Genomic DNA, 25419 nt, shown 5'->3' with positions numbered 1-25419 from the left:
TACTAAACTGAAGCTGAATTTCTTCTTCTCTTTAACAAAATGGAAGCCCTGGCATATGCGGCTCACATCCACAAGTCCCCAAGGAGCTGTCCGGGGGTGTTTTCTCTGGTTTGTCACAGGCCCCGCCACTGCCCATTCACTAGTTCCGATTACCTACCCAGCTCCCAAGGCGTTTAAACCTGTGACAGCTCATCATCTACCAGGTCTGTGTGTCAGAACCACCTGTGAAGCTTCTAAAGCTGCAACTTCCAGGGCACAACCTCAGACCCTTTGAATAGGAAGCAGAGCCTGGGTACATGCATCGTCCTATAGCTTCCCAGGTGGCTCTACATACCCATCATTAAGAACCACTGACCCAAGATAAGGTCTCCACATATTTGAATAATTGAGAAATGACTGTACTTTGAATTTACTTATTTCTTTACTTTAAAAAATGTCATATCCTTTCACATTTATTTTATTTCCTAAGTTCCCCATGAAGAGTATGTGATGAAATAAGATAGGGAAATTAATTTGTGAATTTCTGGGGAATTTAATTTTGGCTCCTGAAACTACCTTCTCATTAAAAAAAAAAAAAAAATCAGCATTTATTACAGCTTTAGGGATTTTCCACTTATAGGAAACTCAAATAGAAGCAATAAATTTTAGTAGCAATCCTTTTATTAGCACTTGAATCTCTACCTATTGAGAGATGTCTTTATAAAGATGGGAGAGGATTGTGAACATCAGCTCTGATTACCTATAGAAGCTAATCATGGAGATGGTACCATTTATACCATTTACCTTGAAATTAAGGTAAAGCCTTAAATTATTAAAGGGACTTAGAAGCACGCTAAATGTATCTTCCTCTTCTCTGTCTCAGAAAGCAGCAGCAGCTTTTACAGTATTTTATTTTAGTAAAACACTTCCACTTTATAATAATAAAGTCTTTTTTTTTTTTTTAACTTTACATAAGGGCAATATTTATTTGAGATTGTTCAAAACAAAACCATGTTTTAAAGTCAGCCTGTGTTTTCCTGGACGGGCTTTCCCAATTTTGTTAGTCTAGTCTTCTCTATCTGTAGAGCACAGAGTCAGAAGCAGGTGCTGGGCTGAATCCCGGGACACCAGTCAGAAGTGTCTACTCTCAGCACAAGAGAGGGGGATGGTTGTAACCTCCTGAGAGAGCATTCTTGCATCTACATTGGAAGTCTGCAAGAAACGCACAGTTTAAATCTTGCTTTTGGCAAATATTTCAGAAGCACTGTAGTTCCTTAGAGTGAATTCAGTGAAGTCTCAAACTTAAGAGGGGGCAAGCACATTATTGTCTTTCCTATTTCAGATATTAAGGTACTCATAGAAAATCTGGACTGAAAACATAACGTAGAAGGAGTTATGAAGTGATTTCTATAAAATCTCTGCCACGGTCTATCTCTTTTGGTTTAAATGTCTCCGTTCATAATTGGTAAGTGTGTCTTATTTGGAAAATTACTCGCTTTCTTAAGGTATGTAAGCTTCTACTTCCCAAAAGGTTTTTCTACTATTTTATTAATTGTGATGGTTCATTACATTAAAAGAAAATTCTCACATGGCCCCTAGTAAAGGAGACATTTACCCTTTTGTTTAAGTAGTATGCATATTCCTTCCTAGTATGTGGTTTGTCACCATCCTGCTACATTTGGACCAGGGCTATGGAATTCTTTCATCCCTTTGGGGAGAAATCTCAGCTTTTTTGCACCAACAATTCAGTGGATGACAAGGTTAAAATAAGTATCATCAAGGCCAAAGACAACATTTGTATGAATTATTAAAAGAATTTTCTAAAATTAAGAAACCCTTGATTTTTTTTTCTCACATATTATAGCTCACTTTAAATATGTAACTCCCCAATTGTGATTCAGAGTAAGAAGTAGAACAGAAAATTTGCGTTAGCTACTTCATGCATTATTTCATGTTGTGGTTTTGTGAAAAAGATTTTATAAGCCTCGGGATCTAATAAGAGGCTGAGGCCCTGTTTGGTTTATAAATATGTGTGAGATATGTTTTAGGTCTTCAGAAATAAAAGCAGAGAATCATTTCCTTATGTTATCAATTCCTCCATGGGAAAGCATATTGAAATGTAGAGAATATAATAGTATATAATTTAGCAACATAATATATAATGTGGGTTGAGAGACAATTACAGTGTTTTATTTCCCTATATTTTCCATTTTAACTGAATGCATTTTAGCAACAATTGGTTTCTGGCTGTACCATTATTTTAGCTGTTTCATAAAGCTGTATAGCAAATTACTGTGGTGTACCAGATAAAATAAATTCCTGACTTCACTCTTAAAAGTCATATTATGAGCAGGCATAATTTTTACACTTATAGGTAAGCACGTATTTTATAACAATTTGTGTGTAGTGTGTATGCTGCCAAATCTTTGTTCAAGATTGTTGTTCCTACATTATTTTAGTGGTTTCCTCTGTATTTAAGGTTTTGTTTTATGCAACAAATCAAGCATCTTTTTTATTTGGCCCATAGTAAGCTGATATATACAGCACTGAATTCTGGGGTCACACATCACCAAGTAAGCAGCATCTACTTGAATAAGACCTTGTTGTGTTTTCCATTCACACAGTGCCTGCAGTGTACTGTCTCGCCAGACTATCCTACCTTGTCCTCTTTTCTGGTGATCCTTCTGTGTACAATCTCTGCCACTCCAACTCTTCCCAAGCCTGACGCTTCTTACCTAACTCCACATCCCATTTGGTCCTGTTTTCATCTGAGAATGTTGTAATTCCACCCCAGGGTTTTGTTGTTGTTTTTTTGTTTTTTTGTTTTTTTTTTTAATGTAGAAAAGACAAGAAAATAATTGAACATACTAATAAACATCCATGCATTTATCTCTGATTTAATTGTCAGTATTTAATTAAACATTACTGCTGACCTCCCTGCCTCTTTTTTTTTTTTTTTTTTTTTTAAGTAATGTGTCATTGAAGGGTTCCTAATTACATTTCCTTTACTCCTTCCCCAGATATGTCCATGCGGGTGTGCTCCATTCTAGTACATGTGTTCTACTTTTACCACATTCCTATGTATTCACAAACAGCATGAACCATTACATTACACATTCTTAAATTTGCCTGTGTAAAAGGTAATGATTTTAAAAATTCAGGCATAGTGTTACAAGTGAATTTTTGAAGACTTTTTTAAGAGTATTTTAGGTTCACAGCAAAATTAAAGGGACGCATAATCTCACATATTATCAGTATCATTCACCAGAATCGTAATTTGTTTAGAAGAGGAACCTACATTGACAGGTCATTATCAGAGTCCATAGTCTACACTAGAGTTTAAAGTTGGTCTTACACATTCTGTGAGTTTGGACAAATATATAATAACATGTATCTACCATTATCATACCATTCAGAGCACCTCACTGCTTCCAGCATTTTCTCTCCTCTGCCTATCCATCCCTTCCTCACCTGTGTCAGCCCCAGCAACCACTGGTCTTTGCACTGTCTCCATATTTTTGCCTTTTCCAGAATGTCTTGTAGTTAGAATCATACGGTAGATAGCCTTTTCTAGATTGTCTTTTCTCCCTTATTGTACATTTACGACTCCTCCGTGTCTTTTCATGGCTTGATAGCTCATTTCTTCTAGCACAGAATAATAATCTCTTGTCCCAATGTACCACAGTTTATCCGTTTACCTACTGAAACACATCTTGGTCACGTCCAAGTTTTTGCAGTTGTGAATAAAGCTGCTATAAACATCTGTGTGCAGGTTTGTGTGTAGATACGAGTTTTGCATTTATTTAGGTGACTGCTAAAGAGTGTGATTGCGAGCTAAGAGTGTGTTTAGTTTAGTTTTTTTTTTTTACGTGATTTTTATTTTATTTATTTGACACAGAGAGAGAGAGCGATCACAAGTAGGCAGAGAGGCAGGCAGAGAGAGAGGAAGCAGGCTCCTCGCTGAGCAGAGAGTCCCATGTGGGGCTCGATCCCAGAACCCTGAGACCATGACCTTAGCTGAAAGCAGAGGCTTACCCCACTGAGCCATTCAGGTGCCCAAGAGTACATTTAGTTTTCTAAGGAGTTACCTAACGGTCTTCCAAGGGGGCTGTGTACCTCTTTGCATTCCCACCAGCAGCGAATGAGAGTTCCCGTTGCTCCCCGTCCTCACTGGAATTTAGTATTGTCAGCAGTCTGGATTTTGAGCATTCTAATATGTGCGCAGTAGTATCTTAAGATTGTAACTTGCGTTTCCCTGGTGGCTTAAACTGTGCAGGTGAAACTTTTTAAAAAATATTGTTATGTTCTTTACAGTTTAAAATTCTCAATTTGTTTTTAATATGAAGCAGTAATTTCTGAATCTAGGGTTTTTTCCCTAGCAATATCCTTTATCCTTTTAGTATTTTTGTCCTCAGTATTTTGTTGTAGTAATAACCAACAGAATGCCTCTGTATATTTAAATGAAATAATATATATTTAAGACTTGATTATCTCAGTAAAGCTATTATGAAATGCATGAAGAGGCAGGATCTATCTCTCACAGCCCAAAGAAAATATTTTTTATACAGTTTAGTTTGTAAAAATTCTTATCTACATAGATTAACCTACTAAAAGTTAAACTGGCACCCTCTCTTAATGAGGACTTTTTCCTGTAATTACAAAGAGAACAAAGCCTCATATTTTACAGAAGTAGTACTAGAATGTAAATGGGGAGAGAAAAGAGCACAGGACAAGAAGACTTCTAAAGCTACAAATCAATGTATTTTTAAAATATACCATAAAGAGGAAGGATGGGGACGTTTACTACATTTGTAAATAGTACATTTACATTGGGAACCTACCTATTAAATCCTGCAGCTGAATCACCTTTTATCTATGCACTGCAGGTTCATGGCAGAGCACCTACTGTCCTCTTCGTATACACAGAGACAAAAATCTCTCTGCAGTGAACCCTTTTTTACCTGGAGCTTTGCTTTTTTTGCAAGATGTGGCCAGGCCCCTCATTGCTGTTGAGTGCAGTTTAAAATGTTTCAAAGGCCTGGAGGTGTGGCTGGGACAGGCTTTTCTGAAGCCTTAGGAAGAGCCATGTATAATGCTTTGGTAAATGAAAGTGGAAATCTTAGATGAAATATACCTTATTGTTGAACATTGAATCAGTTGAGGAATAACGTATATCTTTAAAATACTGACATGTAGCATGATGTAATGATGCTATAGTAGCCAGGCAAAGCCTTCCACTCTAAACCAGTATGCTGTAAGGTGGCCTGCAGAGGCAGTGTCTATGACTGAATATTCCCCTTTCCAACTGGCTTGCCACAGATGTACGCCACCCAGGTCCCTTGTCTGAGGTTGGCTCATCTGCGGGGGAGTCAGAGTAATACCTCTTTCTTGGGTGGGTCTTCTACACTCCTGTGACTCAAGAGTGCCTTTCAGTTCAGAGTCATCCTGACTAGTTCCACTTATGACACCTGTATCGGTATGTGGGCAAGATGGGGGCTAAATGATAAGCATTTTTAAGAAATTGGTCTGTTTGGGGGCGCCTGGTTGGCTCAGTAAGTTAAACATCCAATTTTTGATTTTGGCTCAGGTCATGATCTCAGGATGGTGAGATTGAGCCCCACTGAGGGCTCCATACTCAGTGCTTGTTCCTCCCCCTCTGCTTCTCTCCCTGCTTGCATGCTTTCTCTCTCTCTCTCAAATAAATAAAATCAAAAAAAAAAAAAAAGAGAGAGAGATGGGTTTATTATTTCCAAATAAATGACTGCTCAGTGTTTTCCTATTTATATCCAAGCATTTTGTCATTTTCTGTCTGGTTTTATATGTTGAAATTGGTGTTGATGGCTGATAGTTTTTTATGTGAAGTCATGTTGTGATATAAATAGACTTTTTGAAGAGTAAATTTGTGAATTTAAAATTTAGAAGAGGTTGATTCACCCTCACATACTTTGTTTTGTTCTAACGTATTGGACTTTTTATTTACTTACCTAATATTTAGAGAAAAATAAAGAAAGCTACTGTAGCATATAAATTATTTTCTGGAGCCATTTTCTCATTTCAGCTTATTAGAATCTGCAAATGAGACAAGAATAAAAATGAGTATGGCTGGCAGAGGTAGTAACAGTTCAGAATTGTTGGGTGGTCTTGGGAATGAATCTGGATATAGAAACTAAAATGACTTATCAGAAATGCAGTGTATGTGGCAAGATTCTCAGTAGTTTGTTCATGTGCTGTTTCTGGCTACAAAGTATTTGATGAGGAAATCAGTAACCAGTTACCTAGATGTTCTTTGTACAACTTGGATAATACTGCTTGCTCTAAATTTCAGAATTAAGATATTGAGACATCAGCTATTTAGAATAAAAACACATTCTTGTGAGGAGGAGGAATTCATATAGAAGATGTTGCTCTCACTCTTAGATTCTTAGAACTTACCACAAGTTACTGATACAATTTACATCAACTTTTTTTGGGATACAACCATTTTTAACACTTCATACATCAGATGAGTATGTTTTTGACAGTGGGACATATTGATATCTCTTCCAAGCACCGCCCCCCCCCCAGCAATGTTATCACATGTTAGTCCAGATAAATTAGCATTCAGTCAGTGGTTGGACTAAACATGCTTCCATAAAAAAATTGAAGTATGCAATTAAAAATATACAATTGTGATTTTCTTTTTCTTGTTCATGGTGACATCCTTCGACACCCGATACATGAATCAGCAATAATTTCAGCTGTATGTAACAGAAAACTGAAACCACAGTGGCTTAACCAAAACGCTTTTTTTTTTTTTTTCCTGTAGTCTAGATAAGGCAGCCTGAGGCAGGTAGCTCTAGATTTCCAGCATCATCAGATCTGAGGATCTCTCTGACCTGTTTGGCCCTCCTTTTGGCTGTCCAGCTTTCATCCTCATGCTTGCTGCCTCATGATGACTGTGTGGCTACTGGACCTCCAGGATCTTCCTAGGAACAAAGAAGATGAAAGGCAAGAAGCCAAAGGCACAAACCATTCAAATCTACTCCCTTTTAAAGAGCTTTCCTGGCAACCCCAAGTGGTACCTTCTGCTTATGTGTCCTTGGCCAGAGCTAAGACTCTTTGCCATCCGTGACTGAGCTGGAGGTTGGGATATGGGTTTTATTAGCTGGGAACCACTGCTGTGCACAAAACAGGGTTTGTGTCACTAAGAATAAGGGCCTGGGGGGGGGGGGAGTAAAACTGGAGTAGGTAGGTAGAGGTAGGTAGAAGGATCTGCCCCACCTGTGTGCAGAGATTTTCCTGGTAGAGACCCAAAACAAAGCCCAGGAAAATGGCAGATGTGGGAGAAGTATGGTTGTGGGGTTTTTGTTTTTGTTTTCCTTTTTTTAATCATCGATTTAGGAACAAGGCAAAGCTCTAAGGAATAATAGAGTAAAAAGAAGTTAGCATTCTGTAGTCCTTCCGTTTGAAATTGACCCCAGGGAGTTCTCAAATTACAGCAATTGGTCCTGCAGTAGAAATGCTACAGACCTAGTGTTAGGGGCCCTGAATCTGCTGATGGGTGACTTTGTCAACCTAACAAATCACTGCATTCTTCTTGGCAGAAGGGTTTCCTCCCTTCACCTTTAAAATGAGGGAGTTCAACTGGTCACTGTGATCCATCTAAGGTATAAGATGTTCTGATTATCTGGGTCTTTGGCTTACCGTTTATTCAGTTTGTCTCCAAAGCTAGCTCTTTTACTTTACCACATGTGAAGTTAAGTATATATAGTGTTGGTGGTCACTTTTATGAAAAATTGCCATCAGGTTACTCGTAAAAGCCTTAATTTGTATGGAAAGCTCTAAGGTATGCTGTTTTTCAGGCATCTCACCCTTTTGAGACTCACCTGTGGCTTGGACCTAAGACCACACATGCAAATGACCCTGTTAATTTTGGTGTTAAAGTATGATTTTTTATTTTTGTTTTGTTTTTGGACTCTCATGTTCAGGGCTGTAGAGAGGAGGGAGGGAATTCTTCCATTTCATGTGAGTGAGGAGCGCTTCTTCCCACATGTCCGTCTCGGTGGTTTCAGGCTTGCAGACACCAGCAGCATTCCTCCGTTTGTGTTGGTGTTGGAGGGCAGAGCTGCCCTCAAGCTCCTGCACACCCCTGTGTGCTCCTCCAGCAGAGAGCACCTGCCGTGCACCCATGCATCTGAAAGAGACCAATGCCAGTAGCTCTCTCCTTAGGGGCAGCAGGTGCCAGAATGTGGCGGCAGGTGCCAGGAAGCGGTGGCCTTACTGATGGGTTGCCACACAGATGTTTCTGGAAGTTGCCCTAGCAATGCTTCAGTCAGGCCTTCAGGCTGCAGGGAGTCCTGGACGCTGAGAATACCAGAGGAGTACATAGAACACAGTGGAATTCTCGGAGGGAGGGTGCTGTTGAGGTGCAGAAGGAGGATCCCTGTGGAAAGGCTCGTGAGAGGTTTACATGATTTAGGGTGATGAAATAGTGTATCTGTCTCTCTGTCTTTTCCTCTCTGTCCCTGCTTCCCTCTTTCTCACTCTGTTATCTTGCTGGCTCTAATTTAGTATTTTATCTTAAACAAATACATCTTTGTGTCCATTTGAAAATAATGGATAGAAATGTGGGTTCTTAAGGCATTTGCCCTTGAATAAGGGGGGTGGGGAGAAAGGATTTCAGATAGAAATCTGAGCAACCTGAGGTTTCTGTATGGAATATAAGAAGAGTTGCAATGAATAATTAAACAAGTTATAGCTAATAAAATATACAGCACATTGCTTCAAACTAAAACATTCTAACTCTGCCTTAGGGATGAATGCTTTTCATTATTTTTTAATTGTTGCCAGGGTTGACCTTGAAGGTCTTTTCTGGCAGATAATTTGTTATGGTAGGAATGAGATCACTAAGCATTTTAGCACAAGCTGCATGATGCATAGGGCCTCTTCCTATTATATAATGGTGATAGGATAAATCTGTTCTCCCGGGAATTTGTCCATTCATTAGGTGGTAGCTTATTTCTCAGAATCCTGCCTTTGGCAGCCTCAGTGTTGCTGTCCTGTAGGAGGATCTGCGGGGTTATGATGCAGGCTTGTGCATCCATGTCATATTCATACTTATGTGTGGGCTAACCTCTGAAGGCCCATAAACACCAGAGGAATGTGCCTCCGTTTTGATAAAATGAACACAGGAAGATCTAGGATCTCCTTTCTGTCCTCCGGAAAGTGGTATTCAGGGAGATCATGCTTCCCGAGGAGAGTGGAACAGATTTTGCCCTGATGGCTTTTGTCACTATTTGGTCTTCCTTTGTAGTTATTACAGGACCTGAAGTTGCAGACTGGTTACCAATATGCCTCATTACGGGTGTTCTTATGACCAATTTCAAGAAGAAACCGTAAAAGGCAATGAAATGTTTCATTAAATTAATTTACAAGTTCTCCATTTACATTATATCTTATGAAGAACAGATAGTAAAACATTATGGCTAAAAATTGGTAAAAAGCATAGGAAAAATCTATAGTTTTCACCAAATAAAATAGGAAAACTTATTCTACCCAATTGGGGAATTAAATTTAGCAAATACTGTTTCTTGTTTAGAGTGTGTACTGAATTTTGGAATTGAGTAGTGAGTTCAAAACCACGTGGTGTTGAAGTGCATAATATTAGTAGGTTCTTTGTATACAATTTGAATTACAAAAAAGCTCAGTTGATTGAACCATATTGTATAGTACGCCTTTTTTTTTCTTTGTCAGTAATATTTAGAAAAAAAAAACACTAGTGATACAATTCTCATATTTTCTTACAAGGAAAATCCAGTGTACTTTTATTTATTTATTTGTAATTATTATTTCTCTTTTAAGAGGAAGAGAGTGCAGGCGGTGGGTGGGGAAGAGGGACAGAGGAACAGAATCTAAGCAGAGTCCATGCTGAGCGTGGATCCCAGCGTGGGGTGCCATCTCACAACCTTGATATCATGAATACCAAAATCACAAGAGTAGGACACTTAACTGAATGAGCCACCCAGGTGCCCCAAGTGTGCTTTTAAATAGATACAAAGATTTACAGCATATAGGAAACTGAAGTATAAGAATAAGAAATAAAATGACTACAAATATTCATATATTGATATAAGAAGTTTTAGCTTCTATTATTATATATAGAAGATTTTTTTAACATTTTTAATATTTTTGGTAATAGAAAACCTGAAGTATCATACATGATCATTTGAATCCTGTTTTGAATATGGCAAAACAATGGATACCAAATGTAGTCTACATAAAATGTTTTTCCTTTCCAGAAATTTCTAATGAATCTTGATTCATAAGACAAAACAAAAAATGCTTCTGTCATTTTACTGAGCATCTATTTCCTTATTGCTGTCATTCAGCTTTAAAAGGTGCTTATTTATAGACTCTGTGAAGTCAAACTGTCTGGCTTATGGTGTTAAAGTTGTATACTTAGGCCCTTTGCACTGGTGATGTTCGTTTACATTTTGGTATGGTAAATCCCTAGTCAAACAGCTGTTGTTTAACATTTATAAAACTTCATAAAATTGTGGCAAAGCTGTCATGTTTAATTTCAGATACATTCAAAATATAGAAAACCCATAATTGTTAACCCAACGCAAAAGTATGAAATGATTCTAAAAAAAACAAAGATCTACTAGAATTTCAGGCTACTACAACCTGGAGTATAAGAAAATTATAACTAAGTTGTCTTGATTTACATGAAGTTAACATGCCTCTTGCTATCGTGGATATATCACTGTCCTTATTGCCCTAAGACTTGGTTTTCCTCAGCTCAGAAAAGAAATTCTAGAAAATCATTCAGAATTACTACTCTAGTTCCTATTATTATAGCCACTTTTATACAGTATAATGAAACATACAGCATGACAATATTTCATGCTACTCTCTAAGTTCTTATATATTAACATAATCAGGTTGTGAATAATTTAACTCTTGTTACAGTTTATTTTTGAGAATATTCTGAGTATGTTTATTGATTGTCTAATTTATATGTTGTCTGAATTACACTTTGGGTAAGTGAACTGTGGTTACAAACTAGATTTGAACATACTATCTCGAGTAAATGAAGACTTTCACATTTTTTTAAAGCATATGAGTGGGGAGCAGGTGTCTTTTGTTGGAGAGAAGGGGTAATATTGTTTCAGTGTTTTATGTGCATTCCTATTTTATTTAGGAGATCTTAACCCATGTTCTTCTTTTAATATTACTTAGAGTGGCTTTTACTCTTTTTTCCATTGTAGATCTTTTGGTTGCAGTAGGAAGTTAGTTACCTGTAAAGAGGTTATGTTGTAAAAACTCTACTGATTATTGCCATTCGTAGCATATTTTTAAAAAGATTTTATTTATTTATTTGACAGAGAGACGGCGAGAAAGGGAACACAACAGGGGGAATGGGAGAGGGAGAAGCAGGCTTCCCATTGAGCAAGGAGCCTGATGTGGGGCTCCATTCCGGGACCCAGGATCATGACTTGAGCTGAAGGCGGACGCGTAACAACTGAGCCACCCAGGCGCCCATTGTAGCATATTTTAAAAAGAGATAGATGATGTTACAAATTAGAAATAAAATACCCAGACTGGCTTATTTAATGTATAATGTTCTGGAAATTATAGACATTATTTTTATATGCTATAAATGCATAATGATTGCATCTGTATAATATATATTCTGTACCTTTCATACACACTTCACTGATAGAGCTGCTCGAAGCACTGAGGCTGGGTGGTTTGGGGCTTGGAAAGGTCTGTCTTTTGACCTTGGCCTGTGTATTGGTTGGTTCACGGGCTGGGGCAAACCACTTAAGTCCCGAGTTTGTTTGCTCTATGCAGCGGGCACAATAGTAGGATCTTCTGTGAAGATGTAGAAGTGAAGCAACTGTTATAATAAGTGCTTGATTAATATTAAATATTTAGTTCATGGACCATCTTGTCTTTATCCTTAGCACCTAGGTCGAAGTCCAGTTAGGAGGACGTAGAATAGGTACTAACTAACTAATTTAGAGATCCAGAAAGGATTGCAATTACTTTTGTGCTTTGTAATTTGAAGATTGTTTTCTTTGATTTGACTCATACCTTCATAAAGGTTTATGTGGACAAGGATGTGACTGTCTACACAGTCAGCCACACTAAAAACCTGGGTGTCATCTTTGATACTTCAGAATCAAGCTCCTTTTACCCACCTGTGGATTTAATTGCCCCCACTGATAGTTAATGTAGCTACTCAGTGGGAGGAACAGTCAGGACCATCTTTCTATCACGTACAGAGCTGGTATTGGATCTGGGCAGATTGCATGATGAGGGAAAGAAAACTGGACAAGGGGCAATTCCAGACAGGGGGACAGATATTTGGGGTTGAAAGTAGAAAGCATAGTGGGAGGTGCCATAATGGTTAGACCAGAATATCTAGAACACACACACACAAAATTTCATGGAGTTCACTGGGTTTGGTACTTTCAGTGGAAAACATTATGGTGTCATTTACTAAATGATTATGCGGGCATTTCCTGAATGAGTTAAAAAGTGATCATACCTGGAGTGAGTAAACTGTTACTATCAGTTGTACTTTGAGCTTTCAGTTCCTTGTTTTATGTTTTTTGAAATAGGAACATTTTGATTGCGTTTTCCATGTTTTAAGCATTGGTTTCCCTACTAACTTTCATTGTACAGGGGTTTATAGGTCATGAGTGTGGGCAATAATATATTTTGTCATATGACAAAATATACTTTCTAGTACTTAGTAATGTTTCTGAATATAATTTAGTATTTTATTTTAGTCTGTGGAAAGGTCACAGAAGTAAATTATAAAGCAATTTAGAAACTAACAAGTGATGAAACTTGCAGTGATTATTGAGAATCATTACATTTTTCTGGAGAAACAATCAATGGCATTTGAACAACGGGACTAGCTCACCTACCACCATTTACTCTTTTGCTAGAAGATATTGAACTGCTTTTTACAAACTTCATTCTTACCTGAACTTTCCTTTGATCAAACATGTTTGCTTAAGGACAAAGTGTTTGTATTATGAGTATATAAATGTATCAAATCTTATGTCAGTGTATATAATTTTTTAAAGATATACTTTTTATCATCTTCTAATAGTTTTTTCATTCACAAAATAAACATTCACTGGTTGTATGTAAGTCTCCTTAGTGAGGTCTGATGTAAAAATTATATAAGAATTGAAAAATTAGGGGCGCCTGGGTGGCTCAGTGGGTTAAGCCCCTGCCTTCGGCTCGGGTCATGATCTCAGGGTCCTGGGATCAAGCCCCGCATCGGGCTCTCTGCTCCGCGGGGAGCCTGCTTCCCTCTCTCTCTCTCTCTGCCTGCCTCTCTGCCTACTTGTGATCTCTGTCAAATAAATAAATAAAATCTTTAAAAAAAAAAAGAATTGAAAAATTATTCATCATTATTGCTAATAGATTTGTTAGATCAATCTAAACTATATGGAAAACTATTGGGAAAGTTTGTGTACTGTGGAGACGTTCAGCATCGTTAGTAATAAGGGAAGTGCAAATCAAGACAATACGGAGATACCACTCATGCCTTCCAAGATGGCTGTAGTCAGACAGTCAATGCCAAGTGTTGGTGAGAATGTTGTAAAATTGGAACTCTCATGCATTTCTAGTAGGAATGTAAGATGGTACCAGTGCTTTGGAAAGTATTCTGGTAAGGGCACCTGGGTGGCTCAGTCAGTTAGGCATCTGCCTTCAGCTCGGGTCATGGTTCCTGGGTCCTGGGATCAAGCCTCAAGTCGGACTCCCTGCTCAGTGGGGAGTCTGCCTCTCCCTCTGCCTCTCCCCACTGCTTGTGCTCTCTCACTGTCTCTCAGAAAAATAATACCTTAAAAAAAGTAGTTTCTCAAAAGGTTAATAACATACAATTACCGTATGACCCAGAACTTCCAAGAGAACTGAAAATATATGTTCACACAAAAACTTGTACATGAATGTTCCCAGAAGCATTGTTTCATAATAGCCAAAAAAGTCAGCCTAAAGGTCCAGCAACTGACTAATGGGTAATCAGAATGTGGTATAGCTATACAGTCGAATATTATTGAGTCACAAAAGAAATGAGCTGCTACATGCTACAACTTAAGAAATTTGAAAGCATTTTGCCAAATGAAAGAGGCCAAGAAACCAAAGGCCACATGCTGTCTGGTTCCATTTATTTATGAAAGTGTCCAGACTAGGCAGATTTACAGGCATAGAACATAGATTAATAGTTGTTAGGGTCTAGAGACGGGGAGGAATGACACATGACTGTTAATGGATACAGTGTCTTTTGGGGTGGATAAAAAGATTTTGAATTAGAAGGGATGGTTACATAATTTGGTGAATGTATTAAAAATCACTGAAGCATATATTTTAAAAACATGCATTGTGTGGTATATGAATTATATTTCAATAAACAAGGAAAAAAAGACTATGTGTGTGTGTAGTGCCACTGGCATCATATTTACCCCAAATCACTACATTTTTGATAGTCTAACTTTCCTGTATGTCTGTTTTTGAATAATAAAAAAAAATTTATCTATTTTTGTGAACTTTTTCATGTAATTCTTAATGTTAGTTTTCCAAATTAGGTGAAAATAGGGTATTATTGGTATTAAAGAATATTCTTACTGAAATATGGACTTAATAAGGGAGCATCTATGAGGAAGAATAAATACAGAGTCTATGAGGTCATCCTGCTTCCCAATATCTTTAAGTTATTGAAGTAAATTTTTAAATTCTTTGAACTTTTCACTCATCTTTCCTTTTATCGCTGGCATCATTAGAAAATCAGCGTTGCTTATTCAGTAAATAATATGGGAGACTACTATAAAATTTTTCTTTTAATTCAGAATTGGTCCTTTACCTCTTATCAGCTCTTGTTTCTGAGAAGAAGCTTAACTAGTCCTTATAAAGTGATGATTTCTTAGACTCCTTTGAAAATCCCACCTAGTAGCTCTCCTGATGCCTTCTCGGTACTTCTCCCAGATCTTGTCTCTCAAAGCAGGGACAGCCCAGTTTGTCAGCTGTGGGACATTGGGAAAGAGGGTGGACTTTCTACAGGTGTTGCTGCTACACTGTGCGTTCTGCTCCACCCATTTGCGCACCAGGGTTTGATTCCTTCCCCCTCTTCCCCAGGAGGAGGTGGGGAAGAGGATCATTGATGAATTCCTAACCACTTCTGTTTGAGAATTTCTGTCATAAAGAATACTTGGCTCACATTCTTAAAATGGATTCTTAAATAAGAATTATTTTAAAATAAAATGCATATTCTGAAAGAAGTATCTAGATTTTCTGTAGAGTTAAATTTGGCTACATGATTGAATCGAGATAAATATTCTTAATCCTTTTTTTCCATTTTATTTTATTAGCTGTTTAGTCTCTCTAGTGTTGTTTTCCAGCTTTTAATTTTTGTGTAATATGCTGTAAATTATTTTGTAGCTTGCTTTTGTTCATCCTTTTTTTTTTTCTTACATCGTTGATTTGGTGAATTTATTTTCATTGCTATATAATATTCTATAATGAACACGATTTGTTTCCTTTTGATGAAAATTCTTTGCAATTTTTCTTTATTTCAAAGCATAGCACACTGAATACTTTTATGTTTCCTTGTGCAAATATACCATGGCACAACAATTTTTCTGAGTATATTCCTGTAAATGAAATTGACAGGGCATGGAGGATGCATATCTTTTTTTCCCTAGTTGTTCCCAGGTTCTTCTACAATTTATAGTCCTACCAGCAGTGTATGAGACTCCTCCTAATTTCACACTTTTGCCAACACTGTTACTAATGAGTTAAAAGTTTTTGCTGCTCTGAAAGCTACTAGTGTTTTCTTACTGTTGTCTTTTTTCTTTCAAGGGAGCCCCCAAGCACCCAGATTGGAGAGAAATTGCATCTTTCTAGTTCATACTCATGATTTCTCCTCTGACCACCTCCGTGGCCAGTATCAAGGACCCAGCAGTTGTACGGACAGTAGACTATTTGAAGAGTTCCTCTGGTTGTCAGTCTGTCCTTTACTCCACATGTCTGGTGTGTCCTTGCACCCGAGTCCTGTAACCTGTAACGCTATGAAGTGGCTTTAGATGCCATGCCTACATGGTCTGTATTTGCACCGTGTACCCATTCCTCCCTCCAGCTGTCTCTTGGGCACTGGGAGGCTCCACAGCCTGGATCCCAGAGAAGTTCACTTCCTCATTTTTTCCCCACAAGGAAGGAAACAAAACAAAACAATGGAAACCTCAAAAACAAAATCTAAGTAAACTGGAAGCATCTGTCACTGTCTTGGTGATTCTTCTTCCTAGCTACCCAGACTCTCAGGGAGAAGCCTCTTCCAGGTGGCCGCAGTTTATAGACTCTTTACAAATGTCTGATGTCCAGCTGTTATTAATAAATATTAATATTTAGGGCACTAACTTTTCTCTCAACATCAGTCTCAGTGTCTCTAGCTTTGCTTCTCCCTTACTCCTCTACTCCTTCCCTACCTTCTCTCCTTTTAAATTCTTTCTAGCTGCTGCTGTTCCTTCTGACCCAGCACCAGCCCCTTCCTTGTTTTGTGGACAACATCTATGTTTAAATGAAACTATCTTTGTGGCCCCCCCCACCTGTGAGAAGAGCTTCACAATATTTGAGGATACATATGTATTCCATCAGAAACCCCATCCTTTGCTGGTCACAATGGCTGAAGTGCTCTTTGTGATATTCCCAGGCTAGTTATCCTTCTCCCATACAGGTACGGGCTACAAATTCAGTTTCCCGACAACCTTCCACGACTTCTTACCCAAAATTTTATAGTCTTCTTCCCTCCCCACCAACTCATATCCCCTCATGCCTTTTTTATCTTTTCTCTTTAGCAGACTTCATTAATAGTCTCTGTATTATACCTATGTACCTTTCTTTTGTCTCCCTTCCCCCCTAGAACAAAATGTCAATGAGAAAACTGAAAGTTAAATCAGAAATGTGTTGTCTTTTGTGTCTGCTTAGAACAAAAAAAAATGTTTTGACCTTGGCAAATATGTAAACCCAGGTATATATAATTAAATCGAAATTTCAACATCCTTAAATTTGAATTTATACTATATTGGACAAAGTTTCAAGAGAAGTATAACTTTGAGGGAAAAGAGTTTTGGTTGTTGATTTAAATACTATGGTAAAAAAATTATACCTTTAATTTTTTATTTATTTCTGGAAATAGACCGGGAATGTTCTATATTAAAATAGTAATTGAGTCCCTAACATAATTTTCCTGGTGTTACTTATTCCAGTTATTTGCTTAAAATTTCTAATAACATAATGGAAGGAATATATATTAAATCTCACCAAGAAAATTGTAGTCCGGGCTCTTTTTCAGGTTTAGCTATTCTTGGAAGATAGAATTACCTATATTGTTAAACATCATATGCTTTTAAGCTTTTGAAATTTTAAAGTTCAAGCTAAATTAATAGAGAAGTTGCATTTTTTAAAAGTGAAAGAAAATGGTTATTTGAAGTTTAAGCTAAAACTCTTAGAGTGGTAAGCCTTCTCTTGCCCTTTTATAGACTCTGACCACATTTTGAGAGTCCTTGAGGAGAGAGAGCTGCAGAAAGCAAAGGGTCTGTTGCATGTGGGGCTGCATTCCTACTCTGTACAATATTTGAAGCACACAAAACCAGCAGCACTACACTGAGTCCTTTGTTCTTCCTGTCGGGCAAAACTCTAGATAGCTTACTGTAAATATGGCCGACCGCCAAGCTGTGGCGCAGATTCTTTTTTTTAAATACTGTAAACTGGCACAGGCTCAAGAATTACAGTTCTTCCTTTTATTTGCTTTCTCCTTCCATACTGAAGAGTTTCCTCTATCATAAGATAGAAAAACAGTTGTTGTCGTTAGGGAAAAAGTGCCCAAACGGCCCATTTTTTTTCTCCCTCACTCCTAGCCTTGGGTAACTTTCTGCTGAAGTAAACAGAATAACTTTAATACTTTTAATTTTTAAAAGGACAGTGTCCTCTCTTGGTAATGAAAATAACTTGAGTAGAGAAGTGTGAACGGAGTTGTATTCAAAACACTTAATACTATGTGACTTTAAAAATTAATTCTGTATTGGTGTTTTGCTACTTTTCTTTGTTATCATGATTTTACTTCCTGTTGTCCTAGAATATTTTTGGTTTCAGATTCTAGTTTTAATGTGCCTGCTTTACTTCTGACATTACAAAGTTGCCTACCTCTTATGTTGGAATTTGTGCGGCTGCTGCTGAATTGAAAAGAGGTAGAGGGAAATGAAGGGTGTGGAGGTCTGCCTTTCAACTACGAGGTGTGTCCCCTTTGAAACTTAAAATGCGAGAAAAGTCTTGGAAGTATTATGTATTTGAAAGGATTGTTTGCTCATGATATTAAAATAGAGATGCCAGAAAGAAGTAGATACTTTCTTGATAGAATCATCTTGTCAACATTTTTAAGTTTTGCAGTTTTGTTGATTAATCTTGCACATGGAAACTTCTAGACCCTAGTAGAAATTAAATGTATATTGTATTTGTCTGAAAAGCAAGCTAAAATTGAGTGTACAGCTCTTTCCTACTTCCCTGACATTAAAATTATTTTATACAATAGACTTATGTCAACATACTTAATTTTTCATTTGGCTCATTAATCTTTGTTTCTTATAAAAGACAACTTCACTAGGATCTAATTAGGGGATATTTGTCTTGTTTTCGATGCAGTTAAAGGTGGAGGAAATTATGTTTATAATAAGATAGGTTTTATGACAGTATTTGCAGGAAATGTGGAGAATCTAAGAAAGCTTAGATGATTAACAAAGAAAGGGAGTCTGCTTCTACAGAGATGCTCTGTTGGTTATTGTGATGAATTTTCTTCGTATCTTCATATTTTTTTATTTTTTTAAGGGGGGATTTTCATTGAACTTGTTGAAAATAATCTTAAAAGTTGGACAGAATCGGGCACCTGGGTGACACATTTGGTTAAGTGTCTGACTCTTGATTTCGGTTTAGATGGTAATCTCAGGGTTGTGAAATCGTGCCCCATGTTGGGGCATACTCAGCACTGAGTCTGCTTGAGATTCTCTCCTCCCTGTCTCTCTGCCCCTCTCCCTGCTCGCACATGTACGTGCTCTATCTTAAATAAATAAATCTTAAAAAAAAAAAAAAAAAAAGTTGGGCAAAATATATTGGCTACTTTTGCCTCAGTTTCCTCATAAAATTTAGGTTGTTAAACTAAAGATTAAGTATTCATGAGGTTCTTTTAGACAGATATGTAACTAATAGGTCTTACTTTCAGTGTTTCTCTAGAAATATGGTACGTAATTCCACCAGTATCGTGGAAAAAGCAATTAGGCTGAGCATTAGGAGGCCAGCTTCTCATCTTGGCCTTTGTTTCATAATAATATGACCTTGAGGCTGTTGACTCATTCTGGGCCCAGTTTCCTCATCGGTAAGGTGGTGGGTAGAGCAAGATGACCTTAGAAGTTCCTTTCAGTGAGAAGAGTCTAGATAAAGGGTTATTTTGCCTTTTTTATAGATTAAATTTAATGAATAATGAGAACATGGTATGCTAATATAGACTATTTCATTTACATTTATAGAATGTAGGTGTATAATTTTGTAATGTTGTGTAATTTGAAGAAATTTTTACCTCCTTAATTTTCACTTGATTCCTTTTTCTTTTATTTATGGTAAGCGATTGCCATCTGGTGTCATTCATTGGGAGACTGAGTAAAAATGGCTTATAGTTTAGGGCATTTGTAATTTTGAAGAGTTCCAGTATGTATAAAAACTTCTAGGGAGGAAATTCCATCTCCTATCTTGAGAGGCAGCTGCTGATCACTGTGCTACAAGGCTTTGAGCCCCAGCCCCTGGGTTTCAGTCCTGGTTCTATTACCCAAAAGTTTTGATCCCTGATATAATTCATTAAAATGCTCCAATTTTGTTGCCTTGTTTCTAAAATGAGGATAATCTATCCTTAACTTCAGTATCAGCATCTTAAAAAAATCTTCTTTCAGTTCAATCTGGCAGACCTTTTGTTGGGCATCTAAAGAAGTATATTCAAGGAGAAGGGTGTATACACATGGATAACGAGAATGGAAGGCATACTCTGGAAAGTCAGTTGCAAAACAGTAAATGAGAGTGAAATAATAGAGATGGAACAATGGATTTCAATAGTAATATTGTGTAAGACTATATAAGAAGGTAGATTTGAGCTGGGCTTGAAAGGTGGGTGGAATTTCACCAGTGGGAGAAGAGGGAAGTAAGAGCCCCAGGGGCTTCCAGTCAGGATGAAGAAAGCCATCAAGGTTGGAGGACTTGAGGCATCGATGGAACCTGATTTCCCTTGGAAAGAAGAATAGAAGTGACTTCAGAAAGAATCAAAGTATAGCATTGCTTTATATAGTAAGAAGTAATGTTTAATCCCATTACGTGTTAGAAATTTACAAGCACTTTATAGTGCTTGTTCATATATATATATATATATATATAGTGCTTGTTTATTCTAATGTCATATATATATATATAGTGCTTGTTTATCCTAATGTCATATATATATATATAGTACTTGTTTATCCTAATGTCATATATATATATATATATAGTGCTTGTTTATCCTAATGTCATATATATATATATATATAGTGCTTGTTTATCCTAATGTCATATATATATATAGTGCTTGTTTATCCTAATGTCATATATATATATAGTGCTTGTTTATCCTAATGTCATATATATATATATATATATATAGTGCTTGTTTATCCTAATGTCATATATATATATATAGTGCTTATTTATCCTAATGTCTTATTAAAGACATCTACCTTCTTTAGATGCTTTTTCCAGATCATATAACGTGTGTGTGTGTGTGTGTGTGTGTGTGTACACAATCAGATATTGCTGAAAAATCTTTCCATTACAAGGGGCATATAAATTCCTTTAGTAGTAGAAGAGTGGTCTACTCCTTACTTTTGCATTTTTGAACAACTTAAGAGCAAAGATTCTTTAAAGAGATTAAACCGTCTGAAGCATACTCAGAAATCAGTGGAAGGATTGGCACATTTAATCTTGGTTATGATCCCTGCAAGTCATGTTATAACTGAGTAACTTTTCTCTGGAATTGATCCAGTAAGTATCTGCATTGAACTGTTAATAACTTGGAAAAATAAAGAAGCTACTGGCGTTCTCCTTTCATCCACCTTCCATTTATCAACAGTCTGAAATACTGTTTCATGATAGATTATTTAAAATGAGCTACAGTGAATAAGATTGCTTCTAGGCACTTTTTATTTCTGCTTGCCAATAGGAAATGTTTTTCTCAAACCTCGAGTCAAATATTTTCTTCCATGTTAAGAAAGCTTCTTTTGTGTTTGGCATCTCTTCAACTTTTGGGTATGATGAGATTATCAGTCGCATCACCTCCAGGGGTATGAATGGAATCACTGAGAAACAGTGGTAAATAATAGGGCTTTTGTTTGCAGAAAATATTAATAGCACAATATAAATGAGAAGGAATATAGCATATTTTTAAAACAGGAGATTATGGTATAGTATTTAGAATTCTGTTTCTGCCATCATTTTTAGTTTAGTAGGAGATTTTCAGAAAGTGAGATAGCTTTCTGCTTTGGTTTATTTACCCACAGAACACTTTTTAAGGTGGAGTGTGATATTTAATGTTATGTTTTATCAGAGAATACATCTTAATTTCAATATGCTTTATTTGCTAAGACATACAAGTGTATTTTATTTCTACTTTTAAATCTGTTCTACTAAAATCATGATCATGAGCTTTTTGTTTCTTTTCTGACCCTTAGTCAGACTAAGGGTCAGAAAAGAACTACCAACAATAGTTGTTATAAGGTAGTAACAGGCGTTTGTGGAATGAAAAATGAAAAATTAAGCGATAGCTATTTCTATGGGGAAAAGTTGGAAAGTTGAGTTTCTCCACCTTGTCCTTTTAATCTAGTATTGCGTGGGTGCTGTCGCTCACCAAGTTTATCATTATAGGTAATGACCTCATTTAATGCATCTAGTCTTTAGATTCTCCATTTGGATAATCTTTTATCACAGTAGTACCTATCTCAGGTTAATGAGCACAGATAATGTTCTGTTTTAGCAAGATTTTAGGTATCCCTCCTAAGTTCTTGGTGCTTTTAAATATATTTTCCTTCATTTTTCCCCCTCTGATAAATTAGAAACTGTTTTGAAAGAGACTGCTTATCCACAAGGTTACTAGGTATGAAATTTTACTTTCTATAAGGTGGGATATGTCTGTTTATTTCTGTGGTGTAGCATTGTCTCTGGGGGCCTCTTTTGTCTCTGAATATCTACAGAATTGTAAAATTGTAACATCATCGAGCCAAGAGGTCCTTGAATGTTTATCTAGTTCCCTATGCAGACAGGTCCAGAGACATTTTTACCAGGTGTCCTGTTTTAGGATTAAGAGTAATTAAGAGTAAAGAAGGGAACTTAATGTTCATAATTTATTCTCTGAATAAACGGCAACTGGTAAGACTGATTCTTCTGCTTTACTTTAAACCAGAGACAGTGCTTTCTGTCTTTTTCCATATATCTAAATTTCTGTACCCCTTACCATTCATCTGTTTCAAAATTTCATATAAATTGCATAGTTAGGGAAAATTGTATCTAAACCTCTTGATTTTGATAACATTCCATGTGATAGCATTCCATTCCAAGTATTTATCCAGAAAAATAAACATCTGTTCCTTTTATGTGCAGACATACTGACACACAAATACAGTATTGGAAAAAAAAAAGTTAGGCTAATTATATGATTCTTCTAACCATACCACTTTTCATGATTACATTCACAAGAAAGACTTTTACAAAATAAATTGAATAGCAAACATTTTCATTACTTAGTAAAGTAGGTTTTTTTTTTTACTTTTGAATTATTTTAATTGGTTTGTAGTGAGCTTCTTCTAAATATTAATCCATAGGAAAATAGGTATTCAGTTAGGCAGAAAAACTGCCCTCCAAACTTTTGTGTTGGTTTTTGTGCCTTAGCCTATCCAACCAAGTCAGGCATAGGTTTCATGGGGCCCAAGGTGAAGGTTTTCTTCCAGAAGAAGCAGGATCTCGGCTTTGTTCTGTAGTCAGATCACATGGCTGGATCTGGCCAGTTGTCTTGCACCTGTCACTAGCCGTCTATCCCCCCGGGACAAATCTTATATCCAACACCACTGCGAGAAAATTACTTCACAGCACATGCCTCCCAGTAGATGGGCTGGCCACATCATCTTGGTGTATAAGAAGACATATTATTACTGATTTAGAAAGTAACTGCTTTTACAAAGGTACTGCTTGGTTCTAACTCCTTAGTGCCCATTAATTGTGTCTGATTTTGTGTGGTTCTGGGCAGTATATGAAGAGGCCAGGATAGCTAACCATGAGCTCAGAGGCAATTCTTACTGCTTTTTGCAATGTAAGCTCCTTTTTACTGCTTTTTTTTATACAGAATTAATTATGTTTGTTTTGTTCTCTTCATTAAGAGCCTCTCAAGGGGGTAGGTAGGTATCACCGGATAAGGATTTATGTAGTGACATCAGAGTGGGCAGAATCCATTTGCCATACAGAAACAGTAGCTTATGCTTTAAAATTTAGAGAAACCGTGACAGATTTAAGAGAAATGGTGAGCATGATGATTATGTGCAAAGTGCCGAAGAAGTATTTAAATGTCAGTTTTCAGATCCATTATCAGTTAAGTTCTGTCAGTTTATTTTTTTAATCCAACTCAAATTTTTTGTATTTCAGGGGAGGTATATGTTTCTGCTAATGCTGCCATTTGGGGCATTTAAATTTCTTTGGGCAAATGCGATAGTCATAAAATGTGTGGGGGAAGTACAAGAGAAAGTGGCTTATATATGTCACGGGGTAAAAAAGTGTGTTCTAATATATTTTTAGTTCATGTTATGGGCATCTTAAACAACATTTCTGAAGAGCCCCTCCTTTCATTCATCGATAGCAAACATTTCAGATCACATAAAATCACTAACGCCATGCTATGTGTAGAATCACAATTTAGATACTTGCCCTTGTAATCCACTCTGGATAATTTTTGCATAAACTCTATTAAGGGAAATGATCTTTTCCTTTACTAACAGATAATTGCCAAGTGTGACCCGCCCCACTGCTTGCAAAGAATTCTAAAGTGCAGACTGCATTTCTACCGAATGTAGTTAGTTAATGGCAACAAGCTGCAGAGGGGTAGAACCAGAAAAGAGCTGAAGGCAACAAGTTTAGCAAAGGCCAAGACGAAAAGTTAGTGAGTATCCCCAGGATGGTGTAAACAAACTCCATCTCCACAGGGCTGCGTCTTTTGGGAAGTCATGCGGGACAAAGTGGAGCAGAGACTTAGGAATTGAGATTGCTTATGAGTTGAGCCCCACTTTCTGGGGTCTCTCTGTGGATATCTCCTGAATATCTCTTTGTGCCTTTTACATTGTCCTGTCTTTTCTTTCACTCCCTCTCTCCCTTGCAGTGCTAGTTTATATACCCATCCAGTCTTTAGATCCCTTTCTGCTGCTTCCTCTCTCACCCACACTTAGATATCAGTGAATCACTATGTACTGATAGAATGTGTAGGGCACCTCTTGGGCTCCGTGTAACTAGGACCAGAGAAGGCTTAAATACATAATTGTGTATGTTAAAGTACCCTGTCATGTTATTGATAACAAAATACTGCTGTTGGCTATTCATTATCATGAATAGTAATGATATGGAATAACAATAGCAGAGGCCAGAAATGAGGGATTTCGTGGGGAGCTAAAAATCCACCCTGACATTTAAAGTGCCACTGCACAGCTTAGAATTCTGTTCCCTTCTTTTGGTTCCCTTCTTTGAGGATGTAGTGATTCAGCTGAAACACATTCTTCATGTTAGGACCTATCCTACCGGAGAAGCGCGTACCTGTTGTTAGAGCTCTTCCTCCTCCCATAGGAAGTGACTCGTAGATGAACCTAGAAGTACAGGGCTCAGAGGCCAGAGACCCTGCAAGGGTGCAGCGGTGCCTGTGGAAGTGAAGAAGAGGACAGGTGACTGACATTGTATGGGGAGAGGTGGACCCACTACCTCAGCAAGGGCATCAGGATGCTGATCTGAGGGGCAAGGGGGGAAGGGAGAGGGACACTGAGGTGGAATCCCTGGTGAGTGATTGGTGTGTGAGGATTTGGGGAGGAAGGAGAGTTCAGGATTTGGGCATTTAGGTAGATGTGGTAGAGGAAGGACAGCTGAGGGCAAGTCTGTAGAGGAAGATAGAGTGTTGCTTTGGTGTATCTCTGGGTGGAAGCATACTGAATAATTTGCAGAGGTTTTTGCTTTTGTTTTTTTAAGAGATGCAGTTCTGCCTTTCAATATAGTGGCATGGAACTCAAGAAAAACAGACTTTTAGTGCTCTTTAAAAAGTTCTTCCTCAAGGACTGTTCTAGTTCTCTCTTCACT

The 25419-nt window shown here is 37.3% G+C and overlaps 1 protein-coding gene across 4 annotated transcripts in view; it reads left to right on the top strand.

Annotated features, from left to right (window-relative positions):
• The window catches only part of NR3C2 (nuclear receptor subfamily 3 group C member 2), a 336934-nt gene that overhangs the window by 48480 nt on the left and 263035 nt on the right, over positions 1 to 25419 (top strand). Inside the window, exon 1 of one of the 4 annotated variants that reach the window (XM_032330615.1) lies at positions 17314 to 18269. The exons of the other annotated variants lie outside the window; for them this stretch is intronic. Coding sequence (XP_032186506.1) covers positions 18235 to 18269 — 35 coding nt within the window. The 5' untranslated portion in view covers positions 17314 to 18234. Of the gene's footprint in view, positions 1 to 17313; positions 18270 to 25419 lie in introns of those variants that run through there. 4 annotated transcript variants of the gene reach the window in all.

The sequence above is a fragment of the Mustela erminea genome, chromosome 2 (genome assembly GCF_009829155.1).
Source record: "Mustela erminea isolate mMusErm1 chromosome 2, mMusErm1.Pri, whole genome shotgun sequence".
Taxonomy (NCBI): Eukaryota; Metazoa; Chordata; class Mammalia; order Carnivora; family Mustelidae; genus Mustela; species Mustela erminea.
Note: the sequence above shows the minus strand (reverse complement) of the source record. Positions and strands in the feature narration are given on the sequence as shown.